The sequence below is a fragment of the Macrotis lagotis genome, chromosome X, assembly GCF_037893015.1.
Source record: "Macrotis lagotis isolate mMagLag1 chromosome X, bilby.v1.9.chrom.fasta, whole genome shotgun sequence".
In the NCBI taxonomy this organism is placed as follows: domain Eukaryota; kingdom Metazoa; phylum Chordata; class Mammalia; order Peramelemorphia; family Peramelidae; genus Macrotis; species Macrotis lagotis.
Genome location: NC_133666.1, coordinates 456,319,771 through 456,344,848, shown reverse-complemented (window position 1 = coordinate 456,344,848; position 25,078 = coordinate 456,319,771). Strand labels below are relative to the sequence as shown.

The 25,078-nt window shown below is 34.7% G+C and overlaps 1 protein-coding gene across 1 annotated transcript in view; it reads left to right on the top strand.

The window, feature by feature from the left end:
• Positions 1–7,191, top strand: part of COLEC12 (collectin subfamily member 12) — a 235,700-nt gene extending 228,509 nt beyond the window's left edge. The window contains exons 9-10 of the mRNA XM_074208320.1: positions 4,742–4,887; positions 5,681–7,191. Of these exons, the coding sequence (XP_074064421.1) occupies positions 4,742–4,887; positions 5,681–5,700 (166 nt within the window). The 3' untranslated portion in view covers positions 5,701–7,191. The remainder of the gene's footprint in view (positions 1–4,741; positions 4,888–5,680) is intronic.
• The last annotated feature ends 17,887 nt before the right edge of the window (positions 7,192–25,078 follow it).

The window sequence follows — 25,078 nt, the reverse complement described above, 5'->3', positions numbered from 1 at the left end:
TTCACAACCTTTACATATGATTCAATTCCAATTTATGCTGGAATTCTTCTCTGAAATATATAGCTTTTTTCTCTTCTATCTCATTTTTCTCTCCACAATTGGAAATGTCATTGTATTTTATTCTGATCCTATTCCATTATTTCTAACAAGAATTTTGTCACACAAACATCCCAATGAGTTTTTCCTTAGTCTTGTAATAAAGGTTAATATTCTCTATTCCTTTCATTATATCCTCAGTATTTAGCATAGTATCTGATACACAGTAGGAAGTTAACGAATGCTTGTTGATGAATTATCTGTTGGTTGTCTTGACTTCAAGCTACATTTTTAGACTATCTGCATTGTATTACTATTGATGGTATAGATAGCATCCTCTTAGGCTTGAAACTAAAGTGTCATCCTTGACTTTACAGGAGCTCTCATCCAGTCAATTGCCAAGTCTCATCACTTCTGCTTTCTCAATATCTCTTGGATATTATCCCCATCCCCTTTTTTTCTCTGACACTGCCACCATCTTGGTATAGGCCCTCATCACCTGGACTATTGCAACAGCCTGATATATCTCAAGTCTCTCATCACTTCAATTTATTCACCATTCAACTGTCAAACTGATCTTCCAAAAAACACAGGTCTGATCATATGACCCCTCCTCCAAAAACTCCCAGTGGCTACCTATTACCTCCAGTATAAAATATAAAATCCTCCATTTAGATTTTAAAGCCTTTCCTAAACTGGCTTCTCTCTACCTTTCCAGTCTTCTTACACCTTACTAATATCCATATACCCTGCAATTCGATGGCACTGGTCTTCTTGCTCTTGCCCACACACACACACACAGCATTCCAATTTTCTGGGCATTTTCACTGACTATCATTCCCCATACCAGGAATGATTTCCCTCCTTATCTCCACCTTCTTAGCTTCCCAGGCTTCCTTCAAATCTCAGTTAAAGTTCCATCTTCTGCAAGAAGTCTTTCCCTGTCCAATTCAAGGAAGCACTTTCCCAGTGTCCTCCCTTTGAGAATGTTGTTGTTCAGGTTTTTTTTTTTCAGTCATGTCCACCTCTTCATGATCCTCTTTGAGATTTTTCTTAGCAAAGACACTGGGGGTGTTTCGCATTTTCTTCTCTAACTCATTTTATAGATGAGGAAATTATGCAAATAGGGTTAAGTGACTTACCCAGGGTCACACAGCTAGCAAATATATGAGGTCACATTAGAACTCAGGAATATGAGCTTCTAGATGCCTGGCACTCTGTCCTCTGCACCGCCTAGCTGTCTCCAGTTTATCCCATATTTGTATTGTTTGTAAATAATTGTTTTCATGTTTCTCCCCTATTAGGGGAGAGCCTCCTATAAACTTCTTAAGAATGGTCACTGGTTTTTTTGATTTCTTTGTACCCCCCACTGCTCATCACAAAACCTGGCCCAATTTAATCAATTATTCATTAATTGGTCAAAACTATAGGCCTAAAATAAAGCTTAGAGGTCATCTTGTTCAACTCATACCAGAAGTATGGGTGCTCTCCATAATATCCCTATGATTCCTGTTTATCATTTAAATTTCATATGAGGACTTCTAAGAACAGATAAGTTTCCTGTTGTGATCCATTCCAGGGCAACTGGTAAGTCACTTGGTTTGTGTTTTCTTCTAGTCTAGCTCTGGAGAAGTCATACACAAAAGCTATATATCCTCTGGGGATATCCCTGGTATCTCTGCTCCCATCCCTAGTTGTTCACTATGCATCTGATTCCAAAGAAAGAACATCAAAAACATGAAAAAAGTTAGATAATTTTTTGGATAAGTTCAAAGTTAAAGACAATATTACTGGATCGCAACATTCCACAATACCCCTATAATTTTCAACCAGTTATCTTTTTGTCTAAGTAGCTCCTTCTATATTAAACTCAGCTGCATGAAAAATGAAAGTGAAGAACCAAATGAAAAGGAAGATTTCTTTTCTTCCCTTCTATGTGTTTAACAGTTTCTGACTAGCCATTTTCAGTCACATCTGACTCTTCCTGATCCCACTTGGGATCTTCTTGGCGAAGATACTAGAGTGGTTTTGGCATTTCTTTCTCCAATTCATTTTACCTATAAGGAAACTGGGGCAAAAAAGTTAAGTGTCTTGCTCTGGGTCACACAGCTAAGAAGTATCTGAGGTCAGATTTGAATTCAGGCTTTCTTGACTCCAAGTCCAGTGCTCTATTCACTGCCCCACAAGTACTAAGTACTTTTTCATTACTTTTATACGTAAAATTTACCTAATTCATCAATTAGCTGAGGAGTTTATCAGATAGGGTTAGAGGGACAAAGTAGTTATAATTTTGTGAACTACCCTATGGTCTCTGACTCTCCAATCCACTATGGTCCTAAATACACTAAGAAAAATTAAAATATAAGCCCAAGTTCATCTGCTTACAAAATAATATACCATACTAGTAAGATAGTAGTGTTCAAAAACTTGTGTAACAAACAATACTTGCAGAGAGGTCAGACAAGGGGACACAAAATCAGCAAACATTCTACATTCTATATACCTATACATTTTCTCTACCTTCCTCATCCACCTTTGGGATCTTCTCACCATCCTCAAAAGTATCTTTCTATTTTGGAGCTCACATAAGGTAGTTGAATAGTTGACAGAAAAAAATTTACTAAGAATTTATTAACTTCCAGACTATTCATTAAGTTCTGGGTCAGTTCTTGTCTTCAGAAAGCTTATATTCTAATAACAGAAGATAGAACCATAAAGGAGAACTAGAAAGGGAGGGGAAGGGAGGCAGCATGGTGAAGGCGAGACATGAAGTGGTCTTGAAACCTGATTCCAGGCTAGATAAAGTCAAAACTCAGAGGTTAGCTCACATATTCTTACAGACTCCTTCAAATTATCTTTCCATTATTAAAAATACTTGGGTATGGTCTTATAGTCAATCATTCTTCATAAAGAATATTCCAAAATATGCAGTTGAAAGGAAAATCTATCCTGTATGTGTGGTTTTTGTTTAATTTACTATCAATATCAAATGTCTTTTGTAAACATGATTGAGGACTGCTGGTCTTACCCTTAGAAGTTTCTGATGATATGGGGTGTCCTTAAGTAACCTCAAGACTGTGTATTTCTGATGGGAAAATGACTCATAGTTTCTGGAAAGCTGTGTGCATCCTTTTCCAGATGTTCTCTCAGACCCTCCACATCAAGCAGGCGTGTCCTAAAGCTGATCATGGCATCCTTTCAGGCAGTAACCACAAGCTTCTGTGTAGCAACCTGTTTCTTAGAGGAAAAAAAAGACTTCTGAGGGCTGAGATTAGAAGTTCATCTAATTTATTAAATGAAAACATAATCAAAAAATGCTAACTCTGCCAAACAAAGATCCTAAGGGTTGTTTCAAATTACACAGTCAAGGTTAACAAGTTTTAAAATATAACCCACCCTAAAGAAGCTTATTTGTCATTTCTGTTTTTTTAATTCCTTAAAAAAACTGAAATATTCTAAACAGTAATGAAATTAATCATTCTCAGCTAGGGCAAACAACATAACCACCACCAAACAAATCATAACCATTTGTTTATCATTAGAGGGATTTCTAGATGCAAAAAATATTTCTTTGTATACTGGGAAAGCTAGAGCACTGAGACTGGAGTCAGAAGAGCCAAGTTCAAATCCAACCTCAGACAATTAGCAGTGTGACCCTGGGAAAGTCACTTAACCTCTATTTGACTCAGTTTCCTCATCTGGAAAATAGGGATAATAATGGCCCCTACCTCTCAGGGTTGTTTTGAGGATCAAGTGAGATAATGAGTATAAAACAGTTAATACATAACTGGTAAATAAAGAGTGCTTTATAAATATTATTATTATTACTACCTTTAACAATTCAGTTCTTATTTATGTTCATATATTTCAAAACATACAAAGATCCAAATAAATTTTCAAAAGGTCCTCTGCTCAGAAGAAATGAGAAAAAATAATGTATGGGAATAATGTCTTCCCATTGAATATATGTGTGTGTGTGTGTGTGTGTGTGTGTGTGTGTATGTATAGATATATATAAATATATAAATGTGTGTATATATGTGTGTGTGTGTATATATATGTACATATATATATGTATATATATATACACATGCATACATTTAAATACAAACCACACTCTCCCTTTTTCTGAAAGCCAATGGAATGACAAGTGAATTTAGAACCATGAGATCTAGGGTCAAATCCCAGCTCTAACACTCACTGTATGATCCTAAGCATGTCAATTAAACTCTGCACTACAGTTTCTTCATCTGTAAAATGAAGGAATAAAACTAGATGACCTTTAAAAATCCCTTCTTGGAAGTTATGAGACCTATACTAAAAATTCATCATTTGCCTTCTCATGATAAACTATATAATTTACTGAAAGTTGGGCTGTTTTCCCCACAGTTTTGCACTTAAATACCATATTGAACTGATTTCATTGGGGCAAAGTAAACAAATACCCTAGGGGGTACAGCATGGAAATCAGACTTTAGGCCTCATGACCTTGACATCCCACTGTATTGACTTGAGAGATTCCCTTCTCAGCAACTGCACATATGCTTCTCATTCCTCAAAAGAGAATGCACTGTTTTTTAAATAATATAATTTGATTTCAGGAAAGAAACAGTGGTTTGTTTTTTTTAATTTATACTTTTTGCTCTTGATCAAAGATGTCACATTGTGCAAATAATATTCAATTTTTGTGTTTTTTCTGTAAAAGGAATTGGAAAACTGGACAGCCTGATAACTGGGGTCATGGCCATGGACCAGGAGAAGACTGTGCTGGGCTAATCTATGCTGGACTATGGAATGATTTTCAATGTGAAGACATTAACAACTTCATTTGTGAAAAAGACAGGGAGCCAGGTAAGTAGCATAGGGTTCTCAAAAGGAAAAATTGTGAAGTCTGGGTCACTACCAGTAGATGTTTGAACCATATAACTTTTATCATTTTTTGACTAATTCAAGACAATGGCATTCATTAAATTTTCCAATCATATTTCACCAACATGATTATTTTTTCACAGAATAATTACTGAGAAAGAAAATAAGTATTTGTCAATTTAAAAAATATATATTTTTAAAAAGAGACAATGGCACATAAGAGTTCCAAAAGTCTACACCTATGTCCTAATGATTTTTTTACTTTGTTCTTGAGTGTCTCACATCCCTAACCCAGTCTCCTTACACATGTGCTTCTTTTACACTGGGGAATCTTAATGTATTTTCCCTCACCAGAGCTATAATTCATTTTATAGAATGGGGTAAAAAGCAACCCAAATTTATGATTTGTTTGAATAAAGTTTAGTCAGTTTGATTGCTAGTAGTATAGTATCTAGAAATGAGCATCTGGTCTTTGAATCTGTCTAATTTGGGAAGGGGGTGTCCATGGAGAGGGTGGGGAGTATCCAAGATTGCTTACCTAGTTAATTGTTGATTACCTTGAAGTTGTATACACTTGGATGACTCTTAGTTGGGGAGGGGGCAGGATAGAAAAAGAAATCTAGCCTATATAAAATATAAGATATCAGTGAAAATCTATTTTTTAAAAGAAATCATATACATCATTGTTTAAACTATGCATTTTAGAATCTTGAGCAGTAGAACAAATCCTTATTATTTTAGTATAATGCATTAAAATTTGTTTGGTTCCTTTTAGCACCAACTTCTGCCTTATAATAAGCTGTGAAACAACAGACATGGACACAAATTCTGGACATATCCCAAAAACAAAGGATGTGTCTTTCTGACTACATCACCTTCTTACCCCATGGAAAAAGAAAGCACTGAAAACTGGTTCAACAAAAATTCCTGCTGCAAATTTTTCTTCCCTTCCACCATTACTCAAGGACTTGGGACCTAGTTGATGGTCAGTGCACAGCTGGATGGAATCCCATAACCTTTCTCAGCCAATAACTACCCAAGTATGTGAGTCCTCACTTCAGAAGCACAGGGATACTCCATTCTGAATGAGTGCTTGTTATTCAGCTATAGGAAAAGCTTAAACATCTACTGTGTAAACAGTGTGTTACATGGGCTAAAATCCCAAATGTAGGAAAATTATACAGATATACATATATATAGTCCAAACTCTTAGTAATAATATGGAATATACTTTTAAGAGCTTTTAAAACTTTGTATTTTTGTACAAAATATTTGCTTTTTATATATTTTTTCTTTTTTTATGGTCATTTTACCAATATAGTACATGAAGCCAAAGAAAACAATAATGGTATTAATAATAACTCATAGAGTTTCTTGTCAGATGCAGCTCTTCCCCACGGTAAAAGATGTTTTTCAGTTGTTTTTTCTTTAAATGACGTATACACACACACACACACACACACACACACACACACACACACATATATATATACATATATATTTATGTATGCATATATATGTGTGTGTGTGTGTGTGTGTGTGTGCATATATAGAGATGTATATGGGTATATCATTTCCCCAGGGAATTCAATAACTTGAAATATCTTTATAGATTTTGGCAATGAGGAGTTTATGATTCTGTACAGGTCTAGATAGCCAAAAATGGTTAATAATGGTCTGTGTTGGTCATAGGGTCTATCTGTCACGTTTAAATGAAGTGGCTATCTTAACGCCATTTCCTATTTCTTTGTATTGGTGATGTTGGTGGGAAGGTGTTCATTGGAAAATGTAGGTCTCCATCTCTGGCTCTCTAAAAGGCTTCACTTAGGTTTCTAAGGAAGTGCCCAGTGTCCCAGGAACCCCACAGCAGCAGGTGTTGCCTGCCTGAGATCAGAGCATTAATTCAGCCAACACTGTCTTTGGGAAGACAGAGATAAATTATGTGCTATCTGAAATGTTTGTATTTTTTGAGTCGAGTTTCAGAAAAGTAGTTCCAAAGTATAAAGGTTCTAAAATGCTAGAATAAGTGAAAGGCCACTAAATCAAAATCTTGAAAATGAACTTTTCCCAACCCCTCTCCCCTATGAGTCCTTCTCTAATCTCTCTCTTTATTCAAAAACTAAAATAAAATATATCTAAAACAGCATTGGGCATTCTGCCCGTGCTCAGGGGTGAGGTCTCCACCCGCCAGATATCCTACCTTCCCTCCCCCAAGGAGCTGCCTAGGCAGTGCTGCTATCTATCTTAAATAAAAATTTTAAAGAATAAAGAAATAGTTCAATTTTATCAATTGTGTGATTTGTCTTAAATTTAACCATTCGCCATGATTTATGCCACCTGCACATGGAAAAACTATCTCTCTGACAATTTTGTACCTGTAGTTTGCTAGAGAAAAAAATCGACCAGTTCATGCAAGCCCTGCTGAAGGCCTAAAGGTTGAAACTTCCAGCTACCCTACCCCAGTGCTCAACCACAAAGGAGACAGGCCTCTTATGATTCAAAGGCTTTGTGGGGGCAAAGCTCGATCCCCTTTCTTCCTGTTTTTCAACCATCAATTGTGATTTGTTTCAAGAAGTAACTTGAATAAAATCCAAGGAATTCCTAATGTATACATCAGAAAGGAAAGCTAGTGCTGCATGAACAGCTGAAAATATTCATGGCACAGTCAGTATTTTTCTTCCAGCAAGAATGTTTCAATTTTCAGAAGGCAATTGGGAGACTTTTAATGATTTATTCCATAAAATCAGATGGTTTAAAACATTATGAGGCAATCAATGCATATAAGACATATTTGACAGTGCAGACCAGATGTCTCTCTACCCACTCAGAATTTAGACCATTTTCAAGGGAATTAGTTTAGCAAAAATGTGACATTATCAAATGAGAGAACTTTGCAAACTTTAAAGCACTATATAAATTCTAACAATTATAATTATTATAATTATAATAATAATAATAATTATTATTATTATTATTATTATTATTATTATATGTATTGAGATCTTCAGTTGCCTGATTTGCTACCTATTGTAAGGGGATGGAAAAGTATTTCCCCAGCAATGGTCTAGTAAGAATGAAAGCTCATTTCACTAAAAAAGGAAAAAAACACTTCTTCCTTACTTCCCCAATGATCAATGCTCATCATCCTTCCACATCCTTACAATTTGAGGCAGCAAGCAGGAATAGCTACTACCACAGGAAGAAGGTTTTTAAGGAAGTAGAAAAATATATAAATCAAGTAACTATAATGAGTATGTAGATTTCTGCCCCAGACAGCAGAATTGATTTCCCCTTGAATAAAAGAGCATCTTTTTAACTCATTCTTGACTTCAATAAGGACATACTCCATTGTCATTTGGAAAGGCAGGATGGTATTGTATAATCTTTTGGAGAAGGAGAGGAGGAAGAGGGAAGGAGAGGTATTTGTTATTTAGAGTCAAGTGACACTATCACTAAAGAGTTGAGAAACCCTCAATAAATGTTTTTACTACTCAAAGAATCAGTTTTATGTAATCATAGGACAACCCAAGCTTGGGAGATATTTTTCTGGCTATGTATACATAATAAAAACAAGAATCTACCCTTTTAGATTTTTTTTCACTTGCTCAAATTTATTTGCATAGCAAGTTCCAAAGTATTTGAGAGTCTCATAAATAAACCATAGGGGCTCATACCCACATAGCTCTGTGGGGTTCTTTTGACAAAGGTCCCCCAAATGGGTTTGGAGATTAAGATCCTATAGTAAGGAATTAACTTGGAATTGTAAGGATATCATTGAGGTAGAGAGTGGGATTAAGATATAAATCCACCTTGAAGAAGAGAGTCTAAAATCAGGCTTAATCTTAGCCTAAGGGTTAAGCTTGATACTCATGGCATCATTTTTAACTAAAGAGATGTCAACCAGTTCCTATAAGGGAAAAGATTTCTAGACTTGCCATCCTACAGATAGGAGCCAGTATATTCCCTGAAGAGATGAAGCCTAGAAGTTGGTAGTCCAAAAACATTTGACAGACATGGCAGACATGGAACAGAGAACCATCCACTGATAATTAGATGATATTAATAAAGATCAAGACCCAGTGAGAATATAGTATAAATGAAAGAAAGAAAAAGGAGGGAGGGAAAAGAGAAAGAGGGAGGAGGCAGAGAGAAGGAAAAGGAAAAGGAGAAAAGGGGGGGGGAGAAGAGTGAATACTCCCCACAAGAATAAAAGAGATCAGAGCAGTAGGAACAGCATGGATAACATCGCCAGAACACATCTTAATCCCTGTGGAATTAAATGTCTTTCACATGTATACCCTGGTCACATATATTTCCTACATGTGTTCCCTTAAACATAGGCTCCATATGTGTATTAAGTCTTCCCAGTGATATTGCACATTTGTAGGAGAATATGTAGGAGATTATACCCAAAATATAGGGGACATATTTTTACTAAATCTTATATACTACATATTTTTATTCTATCTTACATACTATATATGCATATACTATACATATATGCAAAATATATTTTAGTATATATTCTAAATATATTTTATATACTATATTATTTCAGCTGTGTCTAGCTCTTCATGATCCCATTTGGGATTTTTCTTGGGAAAGATACTGGAGTGGTTTGCCATTTATTTCTCCAGCTAATTTTACAGATGAACTCAAAAGGGGTGAAGTACTTGCCCAGGGTCATACTAACTGAGGCCAGATTTGAACTCAGGAAGATGAGTCTTCCTATCTCCAGGCTCAGCACTCTTATCTACTGTACCTAGCTGTCCCTTTATATACCATACTAGACTATACTACACTACATTATCTGTATTTTATTTTTGCTTACTATTTTATTAAATAACTTCACTTTGAACTGTGGGTAAGTTGAGAGTTCTGACTAACATGTTAGTCATCACCTACCACATACTAGGCACTATGCTGAGCATTGGGGAGGAAATGAAAGAGAAAAAAATTTTCTACTCTCAAAGAGCTAAGCTCCTCAGTGGGTACTGGACATTCATGAGCTATGATTTTGAATAGATATAGCCTCACAGGCTATCTTGAATCTGTAATAACTTTAGTGCAGGCCATATGCCAAATATGTAATGCTTCACAAGCCACACATAAAGTGGGAATAATGAATATTAAATAATATTTATATTGGGAGGATGAAGTAAGATAATGTTTGTGAAGCATTTTTAAAACTTAAAGTACTATATAAAATGATATGCATGTATGCAATCATTACTTGCTCTAATAATGAATTTAAGATTTTCATAGACGGTTACTAGAAAAACTTGGGTTTGTTTATATTGCCTAGTGAAAAATAAAACACCGAATGGGGTTACAAAGAGTTAGACATGACTGAAATGACTGAATAACAACAACAATTTTCTTGGCAAAGATACTAGAGTGGTTTTTCCATGCCTTCTCCATCTATTTACAGAAGAGTAACAAACAAGTAGGGGTGAAATAATTTGCCTATCTCACACAGCTAACAAGTATTTAAGACTACATATGAATTCAGATCTTCTTGACTCCAGGTCCAGTGTTCTTTCCATTGTACCACCTTACCTGCTCCAGAATAATATAAGTAGTAGGCAAAATTCTGAGATACACACACACACACACAGAGAGAGAGAGAGAGAGACAAATTGATTTAAAACACAGAAATTTAGTGGAATAAAGTAAATTCACAGAAGAGCCTATGATAGACACTAATAATAATAATATTTATCAAATATCAGCTGTCACTTATTATTTCCAAGAACATTTCCTGAAAAAATAATTTTGAAAAGGATTCTGAAGGAATAAGTTGCATTACAATTTATTGTGTACTAGATTTTTAAGTTATATAAAATCTAAAAGTATTAAATATTATGTGCATAGCCATCACTGTGCTACACACTGTGGAGTTTACAAAAAGAAAAAAATGGGCTCTGTTTTTGGGAGGTTATAATCTAGTTAGGAAGACAGTAAGTAAGTTCTGTAGAAACTGAGAAGAGAAAATTCCATTTTTGCCAGCCTAGTGAGTCAGCTGCTAGGTCTTAAGTGAATTGAAAGGAGATAGAAAGCAAACATATGAGAGAAACTGTGTTGCCAGTCATTGATTCATTTGTGCACTAAGGAAACTTACAGAGATTGATGGGGAGGCCCATGAAAGAACTCAGATGTTAATATGGACCCCTTCTACTTAGAAAAATGTGACAGGAAGGGGAAGAGCTAGAAACTGTTCCCTAACAGAAAAGTGGTTAATGTATGTTTTTTCTCATTAGCATATTCAAAGTCCATCATTTAAAGTACAAAAATAAATTTTTATGACACTGTACATTCTGATGTATCACCACTTTGGGGAAATCTTTTAATGATTAGGCATCATATTTATCTAATAATTCAAAAAGGAGCTATCTGAAAAATCACTCCCAACTTTGTGGGAGGATTGTGTCCAGGATTTGCCATTCCCTCCCTCCAGATTCCAGAGTCTTATTAGCAAGTACTTTTATAAAACATAGACCTTCCAAGTTATCTGAACAGCATTTGGGGAAGGTTTATTACTCTAACAATACAGCTACATATAGGAAAATCATGCAAGAACACTGTCTGGAAATATTGGAAATAGTGAGCAGAGTGAAAATTCATTTTGATAGAGAGGAACCCTAACTCAGAAATATGGTCACCAAGAAATTTAATGTCAAAAAATAAATCTAGCACATTATCAAAAATGTAGTTTACATATCAAAAAGCATTTATTCAAATTGCATAATATTTTTCCATAGGAGCATGAAATAGAGGCTAAAATGTATTATTGTGGGAAAACTTTGGAAATCAACATGTATCTTTTTTTAATCTATCTAAAGAGAACAGCATACTTCATCACTTTCAATGATGGCACCAATTTTTTCTTTCCTCATAAAAGATCCAGTTCTTGCCAGGATTTTCCACATTCAAAAAAAAGTCAGAAATTTAATACAGTAAATAAGATTTGAAAGCTAGTAATGTTGGCCCAAAGTTTTTATACCATACAGAACTGATAAAACTATTTTAGTTTTGAAATACTAGTGAAGGTTACTGAGAACACAGTCTAGAAATAAGAAGAAATACTCATATAAGAAAAAAAAAGATAACTAAATCTCTTGGAGGAAGAAAAGAGGCATGGAAATATTTTATAGTGATGAACCATCAGATAATATTATTCAGTCTCACATCTTTAATTATCTATTAAACATCTGAAAATGGATGTCCCATAGATATCTTAAACTCAATATGTCCAAAACAATGAATTATCTTTCCCTCAAAACTCTTCCCTCATTCTAATTTTGCTATTTCTATTGAGATTACCACCATCCTCCTAATCCCTAGGTTTACAGTCTGGTGTCTCATTGATTTTCACCTCCAATAGCTAATCTGTTGTCAAATTCTTCTGGCTTAATCTATGCAACCTCTCTCCTTTAAGCACCCCCTATTTCTTTTCTGACACTGCCACTATCCTCATAACCCCATATCTGTACTATTAGAGTAGTTTTTTGGATTGGACTTTCTGCCTCAAGTTTTTTCCTGCTTCAATCCACCTTTCATTCTGTTGTCAAATTGAGCTTCCTTAGCTTAATTCAAGTTTGGCCATGTCGTTTGCCTACTCAATAAACCCCAGTGGTTCCCTATCATCTCCAACATCAGATATAAAATTCTCTGGTATTAAAAATCCTTCATAATATTGCCCTTTTGTATCTTTCCAATCTTCTTATTCTTTGCTTCCTGTTCCCTCAATATTTTCTTTTTTTTCCCTTCAACATTTTCTACAAAATCCAGCGATGCTGACCTTCTTGCCTGTTCCTAGTACAAGACTGGGTGCATTTTTGCTGGCTCTTCTATATGTCTGAAATTCTCTCTCTCTTCAGCTCTGCCTCTTGGCTTTCCTGGCTTCCTTCAAGTACTAGATAAAATCCTAGCCTCTATGAGAAGACTTTGCCAATCTCCCTTAATGTGTACACTGCTGATATCAAAATTATCCTAGATAGATAGATAGACAGACAGACAGATATATAGATCTATATAGAGTTATTTGTATATTAAATTTCCCAGGAGACTGTGAGCTCCTTGAGAACAGAGACTCTTTTTTTGCCTTTCTTTGTATCCCTAGAACTTAGCACAATGCCTGTCGTAAAACAGGCTCTTAATAAATCTTTTTTGATTGACTGTTGACTGAAAAACCAATTCACAAAATTAAAAAATTGAAAGGAGAATTAACAACAAATAGAGGAAACAACTAATAAAATTATTGGAAGCTACTATTCATAGTTATATGTCATCAAAGCAATTAAGATGAAATAGATTGATTTCCAAAAAATGTGCCAAAATATGTTTTTAAAATATAAAATGACCAAATCAATAGAAATAGAAATAACTAATCTAATTAACCAAGGCAGAAATAAACTCCTATGGCAACAAAAAAATCCAAAACCAGATAAATTTCAATTGAATTTTATCCAATATATATATAAACTGTTTTCAAAAATGGATAAAGAGGCAATCTATAAAACTCTTTCTATGAAATAAATATACTTCTGATCCTTAGATCAGAGAGGGATAAAAGAAAGAAAAGTTTATATCAGCACTGCTAAGAAATGTTAATGCAAAAAAAGTTGTGATATTAGCAAAACAGATTGTAGTCACATATCCAAAAAATATTCTTTGTAATGAAATTGTATTTATAATAGAAATATAATAATGTTTCAATATCAAGAAAATCATTAGCAGCATGAACTAAATAACAAAACACTCTGAATTCCACATGATTAAATTAACAGTTCTTAATGACAATCAGCACATATTCATTTTTTTAAAAAACACTAAAAGTCAATGGAAAAATAATATTTTCTTAAATAATCAAAACCATTTATCTAAAAGTGAAAGAATTATTACTAATATTTTATTGGAAGTTTACCCATTCCCCATTGGAATCTTTGCTAATAAGGAGTGTACAAGCATGCCCATTGTCATCTCATTATTAGAAATAAAAATTCAATGTTCATGTACAGGTCACATCATTACAATAAAAATGACAATGATAACCCTATTAAACTACAGATTTAACACTATAACCAATAAAAATTACTTAGGAAATATTTTGCAGAAATAGAGAAAATAAAATGAAAATTCATATAGAAGAACAAAAGAGTCAAAATGTCAATAAGAATCATAGAAAGTAGAAATGACTAAGAGTTGCCATTAACAGATCTCAAATTATATAATAAAACAATATTTATGAAAATTATTTCCTATTAGATAAAAATAGAAAAGATACATTAGATAAAAATATTTAGAAGTAAAAGTGCATGAGTCTAATTTTTTATAAACCCAAAAACTCAAAATATTAAGGAAAAAACTTTTTATTAAAGGAGAACTAGAGACTAGCTTGGCATGAACTAGTCTTAGTTAACATTTCATACCTTATATCACAACAAATTCCAAATTCAGATGAAATATCTGAATAGTAAAATGTCATAAAATAAAAAAAAATCAGAGAATGAATTTTATTCCTGAACAAGAGATGAATTCATCTGTGGTACAAAGAATATAATGAAAAACAATCAAAAGAGACAATTTCCAATTTTTAAAAATAAAAAGTATTTTCACAAAAAAAAGTGCAGCTAGAATAAGAACAAAAGATACACATTCAAATTTACCTTTCATTAAATATCTCTATAAAAGTCAGCCATCCATAATCTATAAGGATCTGATAAATGTATGTTTGAAGATCAACCCCAATATACAAGTGCTCAAAGCACGTGAACAAAATGTTCTCAAAAGAAGAAATGTCAACTATCAACAAATGTCTGAAAAAGGTCTCAAACTTAATAATAATCAGTCATGAAAATTAAAACAACACTGAAGTATCACTTCACACTCAACAAATTGGCATGGATGATAAAAAATGGAAAAATTCAATGCTGGTTGGGTTGTGGAAAAAACAGGCAAGTTATTCACTTCTCGTAGAACTGTCATTGGTCCAACAATCGGAAATTATGCAAGAATGATTAATAAATTGTTAATACCCTTTGGATGAGTGATCACCCTCCCCAGTTTATACAAAAAGATGATTTACAGTCAGAGAAGAAGCTTGGGCAAAAATTTTCATAGCAGCCTTATTTATAAATAGCAAAAAGTTATAAACAAATTGTATGCCCTACAATTAGGGAATAACTGAGAAAATTATGGTATATGAATACAATACAATATATTGTATTATAAGAAATGACAACTATCTAGATTTCAAAAAATATGAGAGAAAATTTATTGTAATGGATACAGTGAATATGGAATAATATAAATAATAGAAACAATGCCAACTATATACATGAAGATACTCTACCTGACAAACTATAATTAAAGCTATAGTCAACATCAGTTTTATCGATTTATAAAAGTTGAAACACATTTCATTTTATTTACATACTATCAGTGGAAGTCATTCTTACAATGTGTTGCTTGAATATTTTCAAAGATTGTGCTTTGATCATATTTAATTGTGAATTTTGTTGAGATATGTAAGCTATATCAAGACTAAAATCATCAATAAGTGCTTTAAAAAGGTTTTGACCTTGAAGTTAAGAGAGACCTGAAATTCCTCTTATACTTTATAATTGTGTAGTCATTGACAAGTCACTTACTTTCTCCAAGTCTCTTCTAGTAAATGGAGATAATACTTGCAGTGTTACTGTGAGGTTAAAATAAAATATACTTAAATGAATAAGTATATCATGGCTGATATTTTTTACCAAAAGATAAAAGGCAACAAAAAAGACATTAGCAAATCTTATTCCATATGTATTGTTTTTCTTTTTTTTTTTGTTAACTTCTCTTTTTTTTAATTAAATTTTATTTTCAGGTCCATCTTTATAAAATCTTTATGAAAATACACACAGATCAAAAATATACTGTATAAATGTATGAATAAGGAACAGTTTCCTATAGCAGATCACATTCTATGAGCAAACAAATATAAAGAATAAAACAATACATAGTTGAGTTTAAGTATTTGATTAAGTAGAATAAAAGTGAACTTTGAAGACTCTCCTCAGATAAGATGTCTCTCATAGGTAATCTGCTGCTTTAAAAGTCTATTCCTATAATATCAATGGGGTATTTAGGTGGCACAGGGAATAGAGTGCTGGATCTGAAATCAAATAGATTTCTTTAACTGAGTTCAAATTTGGCCTCAGATTGTGTGACCCTGGGCAAGTCACTTGATCCTGCTTACCTCAGTTTCCTCAAGTATAAAAATGAGCAGTGAAGGAAATGGAAAACTACTCTAGTATCTTTACATAAAAGATTTTGTTGAATACATGATTTGCATTGTCAGGTACTAAAATAGCTATCCCTAAGGTAACCAAAGACCCTATAAGCATTAAGGAGAGTTGGATTTGAAGTCAGATAATCTATATTTTACTTGTTAATCATGTGATTTGGAGTAAATCATTTAATTTCTCTAGACTTCAGTTTCCTCATGTATGAAATGAGATTAGCCTTGATGAGTTTTAAGATTCCTTCCAGTTCTAAAACTGAGGTCATATTGTTTCTATATATCTTTAAAAGCCAGTTCAAATGTTATCTCCTTCACAAAGCCTCAAATAGCAACTTGTACTTCTCCAAAGTTTTTAATTATGTATTATTTGTATTATACATAATCTGAGAGGTAGGGTAGCATAGGGGAATTAATACAGTAGTCTGCAGATAAAAAGTGCTAACTTGTATTACTTTTTATCCTCCATTCACATCCTGCCTTCCTATCTCCATGACTTTGTTTATTATCACTATCATTTCTAGAAAGAACTTCCCTTGTGTCTCCATACACTGGAGTCCCTTCCTTCCTTCAAGGTTCTTCTCAGAAGCTACTCCCTCCATGGAATCCTCATTGACTATCTATTCCCTTCTCAAGGCTCAGTGAAAGTGAAAATTTCACATAGCAGCTTACTGAATTCTCATTACTTCATAACACATTCTCCACTGTATCACTATTATATCAATCTGTCTTTATAATTCCTGTTTTATATAATCATATAATCATATATAATTCCTATTGTAAACTTGAGGGCATGATCTATGAACCCATCTATTACTTTGGCAAAATGGACATCTGATGCATGCATAGTGACTAGAATGTAATTGGAATTAATTGAAGTGAATTTGTAGAAATAGGTATTAAGGTGGGTTAAATAGAAGTCAGAAACCAAAGCACATGGAAAATGCATGCTACCTTGAGTCAAAGAGTCTATGTCTTTAATCTCTTCCCTGACTGCCAACTCTGGAAAGTCAATTGATGACTTATACTTGAAAAACCAGGAACCTACATTCAGAGCCTTCTAAAGACACTACTCTGGAAAGCACTTGCGTGTGGAACCTCAAGAAAGAAATCTAATTGCTGACAGCATGGATACTAATGTATGCTATGGAGGTTTTTCATGAGTGCAAAAGACTCTGGGCAAATATTCTTGATAGATTGCTGTTGGGAATAATAAGAGGAGACTTCTAAGGTTTGGGCCTTCCTGCCATTGAGAGGCCAAGGCCTGATCTAACATGGATAGTACAGTGTGGGAAATACACAACCAAAGAAATATGAAAGAGAGTATATTTGTATGTTTTTTATTTATTCTAATAATCTGAGTTATATTCAAATATGTTTGTGAATGAATTCTAAGACAAGATCAGTGGGAACAGGAATGGAGCAGGGGAGTTTGTCCCAAAGTAACAGGAGACTGAGCTATCTGGATAATTCACATATAACCTAAGGTGAGCATCTAGGATAGCAACCATGAAAGGGTTGAGCCAAGGGATAATTAACAGAAGATGCCAGAGTGCTGTAAGAAAGACCCCAGGAGGTATGACTGGTGCCCCTGAGTACCCTCTGATATGAGATGAGGGCTTTAGATACAGTTTTTTAAAACCAATATAATACTGTCTTGCAAAAGGACTAACCAGTTTGGTCAAAGTGCTCCCCTCTTTATAACAAATATATAATTCGGGCAGCTAGGTGGAGCAGTGGATAAAGCACCGGCCCTGGACGCAGGAGTACCTGGGTTCAAATCTGGTCTCAGATACTTAATAATTACCTAGCTGTGTGGCCTTGGCCAAGCCACTTAACCCCATTTGCCTTGCAAAAAAAAAAACTATAAAAAATATATAATTCTTTTTAAAAATCCTGTCTCTCCAATCAGATCTTGAGTTCTTGATGAATCAACCAACAGATTTGCAATCATGGAGCTGCCTCAGATACTTAATAGTCTATGTGGGTCTTTGATCCAAGTCACTTAATTTCTCTTACAATTGGTTTCCACATAAAAAACACATAACCCACATGGTTGCTGTGAAAGTTAAACAAGGTAATAGATGTAAAGGCTTTTGTAAATAATATATGCATTATATGAGTATGCAAACAATATTTTCATTATGTCAATTCTAGGTGTTGTTATTAATTTACAGTCTCATGGTACCTAGAACAATGCTAGAAACATAAAAAGTATTTAAATCATTTGTTTACTTAAATTGTCTTTGTCCCCAGGTGAAATCCAGGGAGTTTCTTCATGTATAAATTTACCAATTAAATTCACAACCAAGGGCATTCATTCCCTCCTTCCTGACCCCTATGAAAATGTCCTTTCTTCTACCTATATTCTGCTGAATGAAGCTTTGGGGACACTAAAATGAGATTTTTTTTGTTCTTTTTATTTTTTGAATTAAGTATGTATTTACTCTTCTTGCCATCGTGTCTCCCTTCTCCCCCCCCCAAAAAAAGTAAAAATATTAATAATAAAAACATAACCTTTGTCATAAAAAAGCAAGAGTGCACAGTACATGGAGCGGATAAAGTTAGGTAACCTTTAACTCAAATCCTACCTCAAACATTGAATAGCCAGATGGGCAAATCATTTAATCACCTACTGTCTCAGTTTTCTCATCTGTAAAATAAGCATAATAGCACTTAACCTTCTAGGGAGGATTTGAGGATAAAACCAGATAATACTTGTAAAGTGCTAGGATGACTCAGTGGTGCAGTGAATAGAGCACTGGTCTTGAAGTCAGCAGGAACTAAGTTGAAATCTTGCCTCAGACACTTGACATTTACTAGCTGTGTGACTTTGGGCAATTCACTTAACCCTGATTGCCTTGCATCCAGGGTCATCTCCAGTTGTCCTGATTCATATCTGGACTCAGATGACTGTGGGGGAGAAAGTGAAGCTGGTGACTTAACACAGAAATCCCTCAATCAAATCCAATTTACTTTTTTGTCATGGCATTACTTCCCTGATGTCACAAATGAAGAACAAACAACAATTTTAATGTTCTTTGCCAATCTTAAAGTATTATATAAATGCTATCTACTATTACTGTGAAATATGCATAGTCAAACAGCCAGGTCAGCAGGAAGCTTGACTAAGGAGGGAAGCCAACAGCTGTTTTGTAGCTTTAGCATCCACTCCCAATCTCATTTTGAGAGGAAAAGGTCATAAAAGTTGTCTCATTCATGTGCCAGAAATACCACACAAACAAAAAGAGCAATACTAATATATTTTTATAAGTGTATATTTAAAAAGAAAAAAATTCAATAAAACCCCCCCAAAAGAAAAGAAAATGTCACTACTTTACCCTCCCTGTATTCAACTGAATTCAAAGGAATTCAGTAACAAAATGAAATCAGCAATCTTTCCAACTTGTTCAGCATAAATGGTTACTATGTTAGGTTCCCTTCTATGAGACATTGTTTTGTTTTTTTCATAATGGTGATAACTTCTTCTTTCTCTGTGGCAAAACTCCTATTGAGACCATAATATATTAGAAGTAACAGCTCTTCTTTGGACAGCATTTCTTAGCTCCTTTTCCTAAGTCCTTTAATAAAATAAGCATAAATTTATGTTGCTATGAAATACCAATGAAAGATAGTTGTGGGGACTTCCAGCCAAGATGGTGGAGAGAAGACAGGCACAGTTCTAAAGTCTCCTGATCTCTTCCCCATCTATCACATGAAACAAACCTCTTAAAAGAAATCCAACCCACAAAACCCAGACAGAAAAGCCAGGATAAAGAACATCTACCTCAGGATTTGGCCGAATTCAGGCAGGTGAGTCTGGGCTCAGAGGGAGGATCAGCCCCTGATCAGCCAGATTAACAGCTGAATTGGAACCAGGAGTCTGAGGGCCCGAGAGCTGGACCTGCTGGATCAGCAGTAGGGCTGGACAACAGGGGCTTGGGTCGGCTGGTGAGCAGAGGCACTGCTGTTGGGGCTGTCCCCCTGGAGCTTGGGGACGGAACTGGGGGAAGAGTTCTGGTGCAGGAGAGCTGCAGACACCATCCTGGGCTCCTCTGGTCCCATTGCAGCTCAGACCTCCTCCCAAACAAACAAATGCAAACTATTTCTGCCTCAGGCCCAGGTGTGTGAGCAGAAGAACCAGCCCAGCTGAGGAATGACCTCAGGCCAGGGTAAAGCCCACCATTGATTGAAGGCAAAAGGATTCAAAAGCTCCAACCCCTCCCTTCAAGCAAAGAGAGAAGGCCTCAGCCAAGGTCACAGACACTCCAGAGAAAGCAACCAAAACCTCCTACTGGCCAGCCAAAGAAACTGCACTCAGTGAGTAAAGACTAGTGATCCCAAGCCCAGGTGAACCAGCCCCACCCCAACTCAAGGTCTTAGCAAAATGAAGAAGGGTCAGTAGAAAGGTGGATCCATAGAAAAATTCCTGGAAGGGAAAGACCCTAACTCAGAGAGACCTGGAACCTCTGAAGAGAATACAATCTGGTCTCCAGCACAGAAAGACTTCCTTGAAGAAATAAGGAAGGAGCTTAAAAATTTGGGAGAGACAATTAATACCTTCCAACAAGAAAACAAAACCTTAGAAAGTACAATTGGACCAATACAAAATGAGAATAAATCTCTCAGATCATCAATTGGACATTTGCAAAATGAGAATAAATCTCTCATAGCATCAATTGGACCAATACAAAATAAGAATAAATCTCTCAGATCATCAATTGGACAATTATAAAATGAGAATAAATCTCTCACAGCATCAATTGGACCAATACAAAATGAGAATAAATCTCTCAGATCATCAATTGGACAATTACAAAATGAGAATAAATCTCTCACAGCATCAATTGGACAAATACAAAATGAGAATAATTCTCTCAGATCCTCAAATGGGCAAATGCACAAAGAAATTAATTCTCTCAAAACCTCAATTGGTCAAATGGAAAGCTCTTTCAAAAGTAGAATTGACCAATTGGAAAAGGAATTGCAAAAGGTTAATGAAGAAAACTCCTCCCCAAAAACAAGAATGGAGTCTACAGAAACGAATGACTCCATGAGACAGCAAGAGTCAGTTAAACAAAATCAAAAAATAGAAAAAATAGAAGCAAATGTAAAATACCTCATCAACAAAACCACTGACCTCAAGAATAGATCAAGGAGGGGCAACCTGAAAATTATAGGACTTCCTGAAAACATTGAAGAGGAAAAAAAGCCTGGACTTAATATTAAAGTATCTAGTGATGGAAAACTGCCCTGATATCATGGAACCAGAGGGCAAAGTAGTTATTGAAAGAGTACATCGATCCCCACCAGAAAAAGATCCTAAAATTAAAACACCAAGGAATGTTGTGGCCAAACCCCAGAACTATCAGATAAAAGACAAAATCCTGCAAGCAGCCAGAAACAATTTAAATATCAAGGAGCCATAAGGATCACTCAGGACCTGGCTGCATCAATATTAAGGGATCAAAGGGCCTGGAACAAGATATTTCAAAGAGCAAGGGAGCTTGGAATGCAGCCAAGAATCTACTTTCCTGCAAAGTTGAGCCTTCTCTTCCAGGGAAAAAGATGGACATTTAACGAATTGGAAGAATTCCAAAAATTTCTGATGAAAAGACCAGAGCTAAACAGAAAATTTGTACATCAAACAGGAGGTTCAAGAGACACGTGAAAAGGTTAAAAGGGGGGGGTAGTAAAAGGGAAAAAATGCAATCTAGTAAGTTGAAACTGGTTATATCCCATCATGGGGGGGGGGGGGGGGAGATTCTCATAAATCTTGAGAATTGTAACTCTAACAGAGAGAATACACCTAGCCAGAAATGATGGACATTTATGACCTATCCATGAGACTGCTATCTAATGGGTTGTAACTGGCTTTAACCCCACTTGGGAAAAAGACTCTAATAACTCTCAGGAATTTTGACTCTATTCAATAGAATATACTGAACTAGAAGGGACAGACACTCAGAATTTTCTATGACTTAGAATGATCTAAAAAAGCACTACCTCCTTAAAAAGGGGGGAACAGGAAAGAGACTGGAGGAAGGAGAGAATTGAATGGGGTAAATCTCATTACACTAAGAGGTACAAAAAACCTATGGTAAAAGAGGGGAAGAAGGGAGCAGAGGAGAAACACCTGAATCTTCTTCTCATCAGACTTGGCTTAAAGTTCACCTACACATAATCAGTCAACTTATAAAACATCTAACTTTTCAAGTATTAAAAAGGGAAAAGGGAAGGGGAGTGGGGAAATAACAAAAGGAAGGGAAGGGAAAAAGGGAAAGGGGAAAGAAAGGGGAGGGTGTGATATAGGAGGGCAAACACACTGAAGGGGGTGGTATTCAGAAACAAAATACTGGGGAATATGGATAAAGGGGGGGGAGGGGGAAAATACAAACAGAGGGAAGATAGCACAGAGGGCAATAAAGAATTAGTAATCATAACCTTGAATGTGAATGGGATGAACTCTCCCTTAAAACGTAAGCAAATAGAAAAGTGGATTAAAAAACAGAATCCTACAATATGCTGCTTACAAGAAACTCATTTGAAGCAGAGAGATACATATAGAGTAAAGGTAAAAGGTTGGAGCAACATATATTTCGCTTCAGCTGAAGTAAAAAAAAGCAGGGGTAGCAATCCTTATCTCAGACAAAGCAGCAGCAAAAATAGATAGCGTTAAAAGAGATAAGGAAGGAAAATTTATCCTCCTAAAAGGTACCATAGACAATAAAGTCATTTCAATATTGAATATATATACACCCAGTGGAACAGCACCCAAATTTTTAGAGGAGAAGCTGAAAGAACTACAGGAAGACATAGACAGCAAAACTCTACTAGTGGGAGACCTCAACCTCCCACTATCAGATCTAGAGAAATCGAATCATAAAATAAACAAGAAAGAAGTTAGGGAGGTAAATAGATTGTTAGAAAAATTAGATATGGTAGACTTATGGAGGAAATTGAATGGGGATAGAAAGGAATATACCTTTTTCTCTGCAGTACATGGAACTTATACAAAAATTGACCATGTACTAGGACATAAAAACCTAATGATCAACTACGGAAAGGCAGAAATAGTGAATACATCTTTCTCAGATCACAATGCAATAAAAGTCATATGCAATACTGGGCCAAGGAGATATAGACCCAGAAACAATTGGAAACTGAATAACCTCATTTTAAAAAATGAGTGGACCAAAAAAAAATTATAGAAAGTATTAACCATTTTATCCTAGATAATGATAATAATGAAACAACATACCAAAACCTAGGGAATTCATTCAAAGCAACTCTCAGGGGATATATTATAGCTCTAAATGTTTACATGAGTAAATTGGAGAAAGAGGAAATCAATGAACTAAACATGCAACTAAAAAATTAGAGAAAGAAAAAATCAAAAATCCCCAATTAAATACCAAATTAGAAATTCTAAAAATTAAAGGAGAAATCAATAAAATTGAAAGCAAAAAACTATTGAATTGATAAATAAAACCAAAAGTTGGTATTATGAAAAAACCAATAAAATTGATAAACCTCTGGTCAATTTGATCAAAAAAAAGAAAGAAGAAAACCAAATTGCTAGTATCATAAATGAAAAAGGTGAACTCACCACCAATGAGGAGGAAATTAAAGTTTTAATTCAAAATTATTTTGCCCAACTCTATGCCAATAAATTTGATAATCTAAGTGAAATGGATGAATATTTACAAAAATATAAGTTGCCCAGGTTAAATGAAGATGAGATTAAATACTTAAACAACCCTATCTCAGAAAAAGAAATTTAACAAGCCATTATTGAACTCCCTAAAAAAAATCTCCAGGGCCTGATGGATTCACAAGTGAATTCTACCAAACATTTAAGGAACAATTGGTTCCAATCCTATATAAACTCTTTGGAAAAATAGGGAAAGATAGAACTCTGCCTAACTCTTTCTATGAAACCAATATGGTACTGTTACCTAAACCAGGAAGAGTTAAGACAGAGAAAGAAAATTATAGACCTATTTCCCTGATGAATATAGATGCAAAAATCCTAAATAAAATCTTAGCAAAACGATTACAAGTCATCACTAGGATAATACATAATGATCAAGTAGGATTTATTCCAGGAATGCAGGGTTGGTTCAATATTAGTAAAACTATTAATATACTCAATTATATCAACAACAAACCTATCAGAAACCATATGATCATATCAATAGATGTTGAAAAACCTTTTGACAAAATACAGCATCCATTCCTATTAAAAAACACTAGAGAGTGTAGGAATAAATGGACTGTTCCTTAAAATAATTAGCAGTATCTATTTGAAACCATCAACAAGCATTATATTCAATGGGGAGAGGCTAGAGGCATTCCCAATAAGATCATGGGTGAAACAAGGGTGCCCATTATCACCACTACTATTCAATATTGTATTAGAAATGTTAGCATCAGCAATTAGAGAAGAAAAAGAAATTGAAGGAATTAGAATTGGGAAGGAAGAGACAAAACTCTCACTCTTTTCAGATGACATGATGGTCTACCTAGAGAATCCCAAGAAATCATCCAAAAAACTACTGGAAACAATTAGCAATTTTAGCAAAGTTGCAGGTTATAAAAATAAACCCTCATAAATCCTCAAATTTTCTATATATGTCTAGCTAGAAACAGCAGGAAGAGCTAGAAAGAAAAATCCCATTCAAAGTAACCTCAGACAATATAAAATATTTGGGAGTCTATTTGCCAAAACAGACTCAGAATCTTTTTGAAAACAATTATAAAACACTTCTCACACAAATTAAATCAGATTTAAATAACTGGGCAAATATCAACTGCTCATGGATAGGTAGAGCTAATATAATAAAAATGACAATTCTACCAAAACTAAACTATCTGTTTAGTGCCCTA